The sequence below is a fragment of the Leptodactylus fuscus genome, chromosome 4, assembly GCF_031893055.1.
Source record: "Leptodactylus fuscus isolate aLepFus1 chromosome 4, aLepFus1.hap2, whole genome shotgun sequence".
Classification (NCBI taxonomy): Eukaryota; Metazoa; Chordata; class Amphibia; order Anura; family Leptodactylidae; genus Leptodactylus; species Leptodactylus fuscus.
Genome location: NC_134268.1, coordinates 950,261 through 964,122, shown reverse-complemented (window position 1 = coordinate 964,122; position 13,862 = coordinate 950,261). Strand labels below are relative to the sequence as shown.

Sequence of the window (13,862 nt, the reverse complement as noted above, 5' to 3'; positions counted from 1 at the left end):
TGTTTAAAGCTCGGGAAATCTTTTTGTAACCAAATCCGGCTTTAACCTTCTCCACAACAGTATCTGGGACCTGCCTGGTGTGTTCCTTGGGCTTCATGATGCTCTCTGCACTTTATACAGACCCTGAGCCTATCACAGAGCAGGTGCATTATACGGAGACTTGGATACACCGGGGGATTCTATTTCTCATCATCAGTCATTTAGGACGACATTGGATCATTCAGAGATCGGAGCTGACCGGAACCGAGTGAAAGTAAAGGGAACGAATAATATCACAGCCCCACTTCTCAGTTTTTATTTGTTAAAAAAGTTTAAAATATCCAATAAATTTCGTTCCACTTCACAGTTGTGTCCCACTTATTGTTGATTCTTCCCAAAAAAATAAAAATTTGATATCTTCATGTTTGAAGCCTGAAATGTGGCAAAAGGTTGAAAAGTTTAAGGGGGCTAATACTTTTGTAAGGCACTGTAGTTTACTTTATTGCCTTCCCTGGGGGCAGAGGCATGATCCTTATTGGGCAGCCTGGGGCCTGTTCTGTGGTCCCGGGCCTGCCATTGTCTTCTGATCCTGTGTTTGAGATGGATTATGCAGGCCTTCAGGCTATGACTATGTATAGGCAGACTACCGGCAGAAGATCACTGGTTCATGTCCCCTATTGGAAAAAGAAATTACAAGTGATGACGCAAGGCAGTGAGGAACGCCCCTCTGACAGTGGGGAGATATCGGTGCCGAAACTAACAGCACCAATATCTCCAGCGTCAAGGCACATAATGGGAAAGCCGACAGGGCAGTATTTCTGTGCTTGGGAGAAATTACACAACAAACTATCAGATGTATTTTCTCCTTTAACCCTTTGTGAATGTGATAAGTTTAGGTTTAAATGAAGGTATTGGTGAAAAAAACAATGAAATGTCTAAATTTCACCTCCATATTGTTTTCAGGCCTGTGAAATGCTTAAAGGGTTAACAAACATCCCAAATGCTGTTTTGAATTATTTGAGGGGTTCAGTTTTGAGAATGTGGTGATTTATGGGGGTTCCCAATATATAGATCTTTATAATCCCCTTCAGGATTGAAGTGGCCCCTAAAAAATGGGTTTGGGAAATTTTCTTGAAATTCTGAAAATTTGCTATTACACTTACGTACAAAATACATGAAAAGATGATTAAACATGGATCCAATATGAAGCGGAGATACGGTAGAGAAGATCTATTCATGTATTGGGGGGTAGGACTATCTGTCTGAGAAGAAGAGCATTTCACATTTTGAAAACTGCTAATTTTTCCAAATTTCCATCAAATTTCCTATTTTTTTTCTTTATAAATAAATGCAAAAACTATTGGCCAATGTTTACCACTAACATGAAGTACAATGTGTCACGAAAAAACAATCTCAAAATTACTTCCTATTTCTCCTACTACAACATCTCAAAGTTATTGCTGCATAAAGTGACATGTCAAGTTTACAAAATAGGGCAAGGTCCTTAAAGGGTTCTTTGGTCGTGTCCTTAAGGCTCTGTTTCCAACCATTTAATACTCTGCACCCCCAGAAACAAATTTCCTTGGGGCACCCTACCAAATAATTTTTGCCAAAAAAAACCAAAACACTACTGTTTTGATGTTTTTTTTAGCGCAGTTTTTTAAGTTCTAGCTGAAACCGCAACACAACTGCACCATGTGAATGCGTCCTCAAGACTACATCATCCTACACCTTACACCTGGCACATACAGGAATTCACCTTTAACCATCACCAAGTTGCCTTAGTAGCCCCACATAGTACATGCTCCCCAGTAGGCCTCAGACACATAATAATGCTCCTTCGTGGCCCCCAGGCAAGTAGTAATGTTCTCTAGTGGCCTCCAGACAACTAATAGTGTCCCCGGTAGCCCCACACTGTAGTTGTGCTATATGAATAAAATAAATCATACCCCACTTACCCATCCCCGATCCCTGGAGCTCTGTGATCCTCCTCCTCTGCAGCATACACTACTTAACTATCCCCGATCCCTGGAGCTCTGTGATCCTTCTCCTCTGCAGCATACACTACTTACCTATCCCCGGTCCCGGTACATTATTATATTAATCCCATGGTGCTCTTTACATTATTATATTAATCCCATGGTGCACTGTACATTATTATATTAATCCCATGGTGCTCTGTACATTATTATATTAATCCCATGGTGCGCTGTACATTATTATATTAATCCCTTGGTGCTCTGTACATTATTATATTAATCCCATGGTGCTCTGTACATTATTATATTAATCGCTTGGTGCTGTACATTATTATATTAATCCTATGGTGCTCTGTACATTATTATATTAATCTCATGGTGCTCTGTACATTATTATATTAATCCCATGGTGCTCTGTACATTATTATATTAATCGCTTGGTGCTGTACATTATTATATTAATCCTATGGTGCTCTGTACATTATTATATTAATCTCATGGTGCGCTGTACATTATTATATTAATCCCTTGGTGCTCTGTACATTATTATATTAATCCCATGGTGCTCTGTACATTATTATATTAATCGCTTGGTGCTGTACATTATTATATTAATCCTATGGTGCTCTGTACATTATTATATTAATCTCATGGTGCTCTGTACATTATTATATTAATCCCATGGTGCTCTGTACATTATTATATTAATCCCTTGGTGCTCTGTACATTATTATATTAATCCCATGGTGCTCTGTACATTATTATATTAATCCCTTGGTGCTGTACATTATTATATTAATCCTATGGTGCTCTGTACATTATTATATTAATCTCATGGTGCTCTGTACATTATTATATTAATCCCATGGTGCTCTGTACATTATTATATTAATCCCTTGGTGCTCTGTACATTATTATATTAATCCCTTGGTGCTCTGTACATTATTATATTAATCCCATGGTGCTCTGTACATTATTATATTAATCCCATGGTGCTGTACATTATTATATTAATCCCATGGTGCTCTGTACATTATTATATTAATCCCATGGTGCTCTGTACATTATTATATTAATCCCATGGTGCTCTGTACATTATTATAATAATCCCATGGTGCTGTACATTATTATATTAATCCCATGGTTCTCTGTACATTATTATATTAATCCCATGGTGCTCTGTACATTATTATAATAATCCCATGGTTCTCTGTACATTATTATATTAATCCCATGGTGCTCTGTACATTATTATATTAATCCCATGGTGCTCTGTACATTATTATATTAATCCCATGGTGCTGTACATTGTTATATTAATCCCATGGTGCTCTGTACATTATTATATTAATCCCATGGTGCTCTGTACATTATTATATTAATCCCATGGTGCTGTACATTATTATATTAATCCCATGGTGCTCTGTACATTATTATATTAATCCCATGGTGCTCTGTACATTATTATATTAATCCCATGGTGCTGTACATTATTATATTACTCCCATGGTGCTCTGTACATTATTATATTAATCCCATGGTGCTCTGTACATTATTATATTAATCCCATGGTGCTCTGTACATTATTATATTAATCCCATGGTGCTCTGTACATTATTATATTAATCCCATGGTGCTCTGTACATTATTATATTAATCCCATGGTGCTCTGTACATTATTATATTACTCCCATGGTGCTCTGTACATTATTATATTAATCCCATGGTGCTGTACATTATTATATTAATCCCATGGTGCTCTGTACATTATTATATTAATCCCATGGTGCTCTGTACATTATTATATTAATCCCATGGTGCTGTACATTATTATATTAATCCCATGGTGCTCTGTACATTATTATATTAATCCCATGGTGCTCTGTACATTATTATATTAATCCCATGGTGCTGTACATTATTATATTAATCCCATGGTGCTCTGTACATTATACATTATATACAATTGCTCCCGACCGCACTTGACTAGCCCCGCCCCCTGACACATCACCGATGACTCGCGAGATGGCTGTCTCGCATTGATTGGTCGTCAGGTTGGAGTGAGGCGGGGTGTAGGGCCCGCTCACAGCCTATATCAGGGCGGACTTCATAGCGGCTCGCGTCGACCTCTTGGAAGTATCGTGACCCACCACCAGGGTCCCGAGAACTGCGGTTTTGGCTGCACATCATGTGCCATCGTGTGCTGAACTGTCTCCTGATGAATCACTCAGTTGAGGAAACGCGTTGAGACAAATATTTAGAGAATGGTGGGAGAAATAATAGCGCCATAAGGGTTCCTTGTACCCAAGTGCTGGGCTGGGAGGTTACAGTGCTGATGGCGTCTAGGAGGGAGTATCTGCACCTAATATAGGGCATAGACTGAGGCTGAGAGCGGGCTAAGTGCTCATTTCCATCCCCTTCTTCCATCAATGGGGGGCGGTATAAGGATTAGAGGGGTGGGTCTCCTGGTATAAGAATATATGACATTGTGTACTGAACACTGCCAGTAACAAGACCAGGGGTTAGCGCTCAGCCGAATTCACACCCACTAATCTCTCAATCCCAGTACAAAGGGACGTGATCGAGTTTATTGGGCGCGTATATTGCACCTCCTATTTTTCTAATTATTTACCTATAGGGGGCACTGGCCCTGAACTTTGTACTTGATTTTATAATAAAGGTTTTCACTTGTTTATTTTGAGGGCGCCCCTCCCCCATCCAGTGTTATAGTAACATTATAATATTACGGCTTCACTGCGTGATACCACGTCTTGCCCTGTAGGTGGCGCCACTGCATATCCAATATGATAAAAATATCTCCAAAACTCTGCAGGCCACAGAATATTCCGCCTCGCCCCATCTCTCCTGTCAAGTGGATTCCATGCTATCCGGGCATGTTATATGTGCGCCATAGATAGTGATCCCCTCAGCTGTCCCCGGGGTGAAGCCTTCACTGACATGTCCTGACTCTCCCCATCATCCAGGAACCGGCCCAAGAGATGGCGGAGCCCGGGGTCACATTACATAGATGTATGATATGTATCAGGATATGTGATCTGCACACCAGGCCGGGGTCAGCCGAGGTCCGCACAGTCCCCACTGCAGCCCCACACACAGTTACATGCCTCAATAATTGGGCTCAATGACCAACTGGGCTTAAAGGGGGTGTCCTGTTATGGAGACTTCTCCCCTGTGAGTATACAGGCGCACCTAGGCAGGGCGCTAGTGAGCAGGTGAGGCACAACCTGACAGACATAGCCTGGGGAAGGTTTACCGGCACGCACAGTGTTAGCCTACATGCATGGTATGGAGGTGCAGGGAATGGGCAGCACGCCTGCTGGGAGTGGTAGTACGCCGGCAGGGAGTGGTAGTACGCCTGCTGAGAGTGGTAGTACGCCTGCTGGGAATGGGCAGCACGCCTGCTGGGAGTGGTAGTACGCCTGCTGGGAGTGGTAGTACGCCGGCAGGCACAGACTGTGTTACAGTATGAGGTCTGGGGTAGGTTGTGTACATCCGTCCCATACACTATAACCTCTAGTGAACTGCCTGACCCCAGAGCTTCTGTCCCTCAGACCTCCCACTCATTGCTCATGAAGGGTGGGGGAGCCGCGGGGGGCCACAACCCCTATATATCAGCAGGGAACTGTGTGGGACCTTTTCTATCAGTCCACTGTCTCTATCGCGGTGCGTAGATGATACGCTCAGTACTGACCAGTTCCTGGTGGCTCTGCGGGATGACACATTGTCTCCAGTGATCTACACAATGGTATCCAGCAGTGATGCTGCGCACACACACGCCTGAGTATAGGTTATTAGCCAGACAAAGGGAAGCGGGAGGAACAGCTGTCAGTGGATGAACTATCAGTGAGGCAGCTGCTCTCTGACCAGGAAACAACAGTGACATCCTTCATACCCAGTGACTATGAGAGGTGCCCGGTGACTATCAGAGGTGCCCGGTGACTATCAGAGGTGCCAAGTGACTATCAGAGCTGCTTGGTGACTATCAGGTGCCCAGTGTCTGTCAGAGGTGTCCGGTGACTATGAGAGGTGCCCAGTAAATATCAGAGGTGCCCAGTGAGTGTCAGAGGTGCCCGGTGACTGTCAAAGGAGCTCAGTGACTATCCCAGGTGCCCGGTGACTGTCAAAGGAGCTCAGTGACTATCCCAGGTGGCCGGTGACTGTCAAAGGAGCTCAGTGACTATCCCAGGTGGCCGGTGACTATCAGAGGAGCTCAGTGACTATCCCAGGTGCCCGGTGACTATCAGAGGAGCTCAGTGACTATCCCAGGTGGCCGGTGACTATCAGAGGAGCTCAGTGACTATCCCAGGTGGCCGGTGACTATCAGAGGAGCTCAGTGACTATTCCAGGTGCCCGGTGACTATCAGAGGAGCTCAGTGACTATCCCAGGTGGCCGGTGACTATCAGAGGAGCTCAGTGACTATCCCAGGTGGCCGGTGACTATCAGAGGAGCTCAGTGACTATCCCAGGTGCCCGGTGACTATCAGAGGAGCTCAGTGACTATCTCAGGTGCCCGGTGACTATCAGAGGAGCTCAGTAAATATCAGAGGAGCTCAGTGACTATCCCAGGTGCCCGGTGATTATTAGAGGAGCTCAGTGACTATCCCAGGTGCCCAGTGACTATCAGACGAGCTCAGTGGCTATCCCAGGTGCCCGGTGACTATCCCAAGTGTCCGGTGACTATCAGAGGAGCTCAGTGACTATCCCAGGTGCCCAGTGACTATCCCAGGTGTCCAGTGACTATCAGACGAGCTCAGTGACTATCCCAGGTGCCCAGTGACTATCCCAAGTGTCCGGTGACTATCAGAGGAGCTCAGTGACTATCCCAGGTGCCCAGTGACTATCAGAGGAGCTCAGTGACTATCCCAGGTGCCCAGTGACTATCCCAAGTGTCCAGTGACTATCAGATGAGGTCAGTGACTATCCCAAGTGTCCAGTGACTATAAGATGAGCTCAGTGACTATCCCAGGTGCCCGGTGACTATCCCAGGTGTCCAGTGACTATCAGATGAGGTCAGTGACTATCCCAGGTGCCCAGTGACTATAAGATGAGCTCAGTGACTATCCCAGGTGTCCAGTGACTATCAGAGGAGCTCAGTGACTATCCCAGGTGCCCGGTGACTATCAGAGGAGCTCAGTGACTATCCCAGGTGCCCAGTGACTATCAGAGGAGCTCAGTGACTATCCCAGGTGGCCGGTGACTATCAGAGGAGCTCAGTGACTATCCCGGGTGCCCAGTGACTATCCCAGGTGGCCGGTGACTATCCCAGGTGCCCGGTGACTATCGGAGGAGCTCAGTGACTATCCCTAGTGTCCGGTGACTATCAGAGGAGCTCAGTGACTATCCCAGGTGCCCGGTGACTATCAGAGGAGCTCAGTGACTATCCCAGGTGGCCGGTGACTATCCCAGGTGCCCGGTGACTATCAGAGGAGCTCAGTGACTATCCCAGGTGCCCGGTGACTATCAGAGGAGCTCAGTGACTATCCCAGGTGACCGGTGACTATCAGAGGAGCTCAGTGACTATCCCAGGTGCCCGGTGACTATCAGAGGAGCTCAGTGACTATCCCAGGTGGCCGGTGACTATCAGAGGAGCTCAGTGACTATCCCAGGTGGCCGGTGACTATCAGAGGAGCTCAGTGACTATCCCAGGTGGCCGGTGACTATCAGAGGAGCTCAGTGACTATCCCAGGTGGCCGGTGACTATCAGAGGAGCTCAGTGACTATCCCAGGTGGCCGGTGACTATCAGAGGAGCTCAGTGACTATCCCAGGTGCCCGGTGACTATCAGAGGAGCTCAGTGACTATCTCAGGTGCCCGGTGACTATCAGAGGAGCTCAGTAAATATCAGAGGAGCTCAGTGACTATCCCAGGTGCCCGGTGATTATTAGAGGAGCTCAGTGACTATCCCAGGTGCCCAGTGACTATCAGACGAGCTCAGTGGCTATCCCAGGTGCCCGGTGACTATCCCAGGTGTCCAGTGACTATCAGACGAGCTCAGTGACTATCCCAGGTGCCCAGTGACTATCCCAAGTGTCCGGTGACTATCAGAGGAGCTCAGTGACTATCCCAGGTGCCCAGTGACTATCAGAGGAGCTCAGTGACTATCCCAGGTGCCCAGTGACTATCCCAAGTGTCCAGTGACTATCAGATGAGGTCAGTGACTATCCCAAGTGTCCAGTGACTATAAGATGAGCTCAGTGACTATCCCAGGTGCCCGGTGACTATCCCAGGTGTCCAGTGACTATCAGATGAGGTCAGTGACTATCCCAGGTGCCCAGTGACTATAAGATGAGCTCAGTGACTATCCCAGGTGTCCAGTGACTATCAGAGGAGCTCAGTGACTATTCCAGGTGCCCGGTGACTATCAGAGGAACTCAGTGACTATCCCAGGTGCCCGGTGACTATTAGAGGAGCTCAGTGACTATCCCAGGTGCCCAGTGACTATCAGAGGAGCTCAGTGACTATCCCAGGTGGCCGGTGACTATCAGAGGAGCTCAGTGACTATCCCGGGTGCCCAGTGACTATCCCAGGTGGCCGGTGACTATCCCAGGTGGCCGGTGACTATCGGAGGAGCTCAGTGACTATCCCTAGTGTCCGGTGACTATCAGAGGAGCTCAGTGACTATCCCAGGTGCCCGGTGACTATCAGAGGAGCTCAGTGACTATCCCAGGTGGCCGGTGAGTATCCCAGGTGCCCGGTGACTATCAGAGGAGCTCAGTGACTATCCCAGGTGCCTGGTGACTATCAGAGGAGCTCAGTGACTATCCCAGGTGCCCAGTGACTATCAGAGGAGCTCCGTGACTATCCCAGGTGCCCGGTGACTATCAGAGGAGCTCAGTGACTATCCCAGGTGCCCGGTGACTATCAGAGGAGCTCAGTGACTATCCCAGGTGGCCGGTGACTATCAGAGGAGCTCAGTGACTATCCCAGGTGCCCGGTGACTATCAGAGGAGCTCAGTGACTATCCCAGGTGGCCGGTGACTATCAGAGGAGCTCAGTGACTATCCCAGGTGGCCGGTGACTATCAGAGGAGCTCAGTGACTATCCCAGGTGCCCAGTGACTATCAGAGGAGCTCAGTGACTATCCCAGGTGCCCGGTGACTATCCCAGGTGCCCGGTGACTATCCCAAGTGTCCGGTCTCATTCTCAGCTCTCCATGCTCTCAGTCTTGTGGGAGGTGATTGAGCTGCTCTCACAATACCACTGTGATCCAGCAGAGGGCGCTGCAGCCTCACCCAAACAAGCACCGCTGCCTGGGCAGAAAGCAGATGGGTGTCTGGATCCAGGGAGGGTGAGAGCAGATCTGTACTGGGGAGTGGGGAGAGCAGAGTCTGGGGGTGGGCTGTGGATCGTACAGGCTGGGCAGAGGGATCATCTCCTGCATGTGACGGGGGCAGCGCCGGCAGCTTCTGACCCTGCTGTGCCCATCTGGACGCCTCTGCACAGGATGGCACTGCACATGGCATCAGCACAGACCGAGGTAAGCCACAACACCCTGACGCTGCAGCACACAGAGAGTTAACAGGTTTCACACCTGTCCTCATTAACCCCTGCACTGCCCACAGGGCTTGGCACACTTGGCATCGCACTGATTTGCAGCGCTAGAAAACGTAATTCTGGCACGTCGCCATGTTGGGAAATGTTTAATAACCTTTACACATCCAGGGCTCTCTGGTGCAACCGGTTCTCTGGAATATGAAGGGTTAAAATGGGGCTACTTTTTTGGGGAAAAATTGCTTTCTGATTGGGGCTGAGTCGGCCATCTTGTCGTGTAACCCTTTCATGTTAGCATCACAATGACAGGTGGCAGCGTGCCCAGCGCGGGCGCACGGACCTGCCAACTCTGCCCAGTCCTCGACACGTCTTGATTAACCCTTTCGTTTCCCTGAGTTGTGCTTTACAGTCCTCATTATATATAGCAATGAGGGAAAGGGAGAAGAAGCCAAAACCTGGAGCCCCCGGCGCGGCGCAGCGCACTCATGCCCAAGGAGTATCGGTGCTAAGGAGAAGGAAAAACACCGCGCGCACAACGCTTCCTCGCTGTTTAGGTATCGCACATGTTTAATATACAATGTCCTGAAGACAAATCCCAGATCACTAGAGACGCCTGAGAACCCTCCCAGTGATGACACGATATATACAAGCTGTTGTCCTCTGGTGTCAGCCACGGCCAGGCTCTATAGTAGCCATACCATCAGGAGGAAAACTAGTGCGGAACCGGAGACGACTGCGAGCAACTGAGCGACCAAAAGCCGCCAGCACAGCGACCGCCGTGTAAAGGAAAGTGACTGCGCCCCGGGGATAATACGCTTATATTACATGACTGATCCCGGGGATAATACGCTTATATTACATGACTGATCCCGGGGATAATACGCTTATATTACATGACTGATCCCGGTGATAATACACTTATATTACATGACTGATCCCGGTGATAATACGCTTATATTACATGACTGATCCCGGGGATAATACGCTTATATTACATGACTGATCCCGGTGATAATACACTTATATTACATGACTGATCCCGGTGATAATACACTTATATTACATGACTGATCCAGGTGATAATACCCTTACATTACATGACTGATCCCGGTGATAATACCCTTATATTACACGACTGATCCCGGTGATAATACACTTATATTACATGACTGATCCAGGTGATAATACACTTATATTACACGACTGATCCCGGTGAAAATACGCTTATATTACACGACTGATCCCAGTGATAATACCCTTATATTACATGACTGATCCCGGTGATAATACCCTTATATTACACGACTGATCCCGGTGATAATACCCTTATATTACACGACTGATCCCAGTGATAATACACTTACATTACATGACTGATCCCGGTGATAATACGCTTATATTACAAGACTGATCCCGGTGATAATACGCTTATATTACATGACTGATCCCGGTGATAATACACTTATATTACAAGACTGATCCCGGTGATAATACACTTATATTACATGACTGATCCCGGTGATAATACGCTTATATTACAAGACTGATCCCGGTGATAATACACTTATATTACACAACTGATCCCGGTGATAATACGCTTATATTACATGACTGATCCCGGTGATAATACACTTATATTACAAGACTGATCCCAGTGATAATACGCTTATATTACACGACTGATCCCGGTGATAATACGCTTATATTACATGACTGATCCTGGAGATAATACACTTATATTACATGACTGATCCCGGTGATAATACACATATTACATGACTGATCCCGGTGATAATAAACTTATATTACATGACTGATCCCGGTGATAATACGCTTATATTACACGACTGATCCCGGTGATGATACGCTTATATTACACGACTGATCCTGGTGATAATACACTTATATTACATGACTGATCCCGGTGATAATACACTTATATTACACGACTGATCCCGGTGATAATACGCTTATATTACACGACTGATCCTGGTGATAATACGCTTATATTACACGACTGATCCCGGTGATAATACACTTATATTACACGACTGATCCCGGTGATAATACGCTTATATTACACGACTGATCCCGGTGATAATACGCTTATATTACATGATTGATCCTGGTGATAATACGCTTATATTACATGACTGATCCCGGTGATAATACACTTATATTACACGACTGATCCCAGTGATAATACACTTACATTACATGACTGATCTCGGTGAAAATACGCTTATATTACATGACTGATCCCGGTGATAATACGCTTATATTACATGACTGATCCCGGTGATAATACACTTATATTACAAGACTGATCCCGGTGATAATACGCTTATATTACAAGACTGATCCCGGTGATAATATGCTTATATTACACAACTGATCCCGGTGATAATACGCTTATATTACACGACTGATCCCGGTGATAATACGCTTATATTACATGACTGATCCCGGTGATAATACGCTTATATTACACGACTGATCCCGGTGATAATACACTTATATTACAAGACTGATCCCGGTGATAATACGCTTATATTACACGACTGATCCCGGTGATAATACGCTTATATTACATGACTGATCCCGGTGATAATACACATATTACATGACTGATCCCGGTGATAATACACATATTACATGACTGATCCCGGTGATAATACACTTATATTACATGACTGATCCCGGTGATAATACACTTATATTACACGACTGATCCCGGTGATAATACGCTTATATTACACGACTGATCCTGGTGATAATACGCTTATATTACACGACTGATCCTGGTGATAATACGCTTATATTACACGACTGATCCCGGTGATAATACGCTTATATTACATGACTGATCCCGGTGATAATACACTTATATTACAAGACTGATCCCGGTGATAATACGCTTATATTACACGACTGATCCCGGTGATAATACGCTTATATTACATGATTGATCCTGGTGATAATACGCTTATATTACATGACTGATCCCGGTGATAATACACTTATATTACACGACTGATCCCAGTGATAATACACTTACATTACATGACTGATCCCGGTGAAAATACGCTTATATTACATGACTGATCCCGGTGATAATACGCTTATATTACATGACTGATCCCGGTGATAATACACTTATATTACAAGACTGATCCCGGTGATAATACGCTTATATTACAAGACTGATCCCGGTGATAATATGCTTATATTACACAACTGATCCCGGTGATAATACGCTTATATTACACGACTGATCCCGGTGATAATACGCTTATATTACATGACTGATCCCGGTGATAATACGCTTATATTACACGACTGATCCCGGTGATAATACACTTATATTACAAGACTGATCCCGGTGATAATACGCTTATATTACACGACTGATCCCGGTGATAATACGCTTATATTACATGACTGATCCCGGTGATAATACACATATTACATGACTGATCCCGGTGATAATACACATATTACATGACTGATCCCGGTGATAATACACTTATATTACATGACTGATCCCGGTGATAATACACTTATATTACACGACTGATCCCGGTGATAATACGCTTATATTACACGACTGATCCTGGTGATAATACGCTTATATTACACGACTGATCCTGGTGATAATACGCTTATATTACACGACTGATCCCGGTGATAATACGCTTATATTACATGACTGATCCCGGTGATAATACACTTATATTACAAGACTGATCCCGGTGATAATACGCTTATATTACACGACTGATCCCGGTGATAATACGCTTATATTACACGACTGATCCCGGTGATAATACACTTATATTACACGACTGATCCCGGTGATAATACGCTTATATTACACGACTGATCCTGGTGATAATACACTTATATTACATGACTGATCCCGGTGATAATACACTTATATTACACGACTGATCCCGGTGATAATACGCTTATATTACACGACTGATCCCGGTGATAATACGCTTATATTACATGATTGATCCTGGTGATAATACACTTATATTACATGACTGATCCCGGTGATAATACACATATTACATGACTGACCCGGTGATAATACGCTTATATTACACGACTGATCCTGGTGATAATACGCTTATATTACATGACTGATCCCGGTGATAATAAACTTATATTACACGACTGATCCCGGTGATAATACACTTATATTACATGACTGATCCTGGTAATAATACACTTATATTACATGACTGATCCCGGTGATAATAAACTTATATTACACGACTGATCCCGGTGATAATACGCTTATATTACATGACTGATCCCGGTGATAATACACTTATATTACAAGACTGATCCCGGTGATAATACACTTATATTACACAACTGATCC

The 13,862-nt window shown here is 45.2% G+C and overlaps 1 protein-coding gene across 1 annotated transcript in view; it reads left to right on the top strand.

Annotated features, from left to right (window-relative positions):
- The first annotated feature begins 9,266 nt into the window (after positions 1–9,266).
- NRBP2 (nuclear receptor binding protein 2) overlaps positions 9,267–13,862 on the top strand; it is an 86,438-nt gene continuing 81,842 nt past the window's right edge. Inside the window, exon 1 of the mRNA XM_075269955.1 lies at positions 9,267–9,455. Within this exon, the coding sequence (XP_075126056.1) occupies positions 9,423–9,455 (33 nt within the window). The 5' untranslated portion in view covers positions 9,267–9,422. The remainder of the gene's footprint in view (positions 9,456–13,862) is intronic.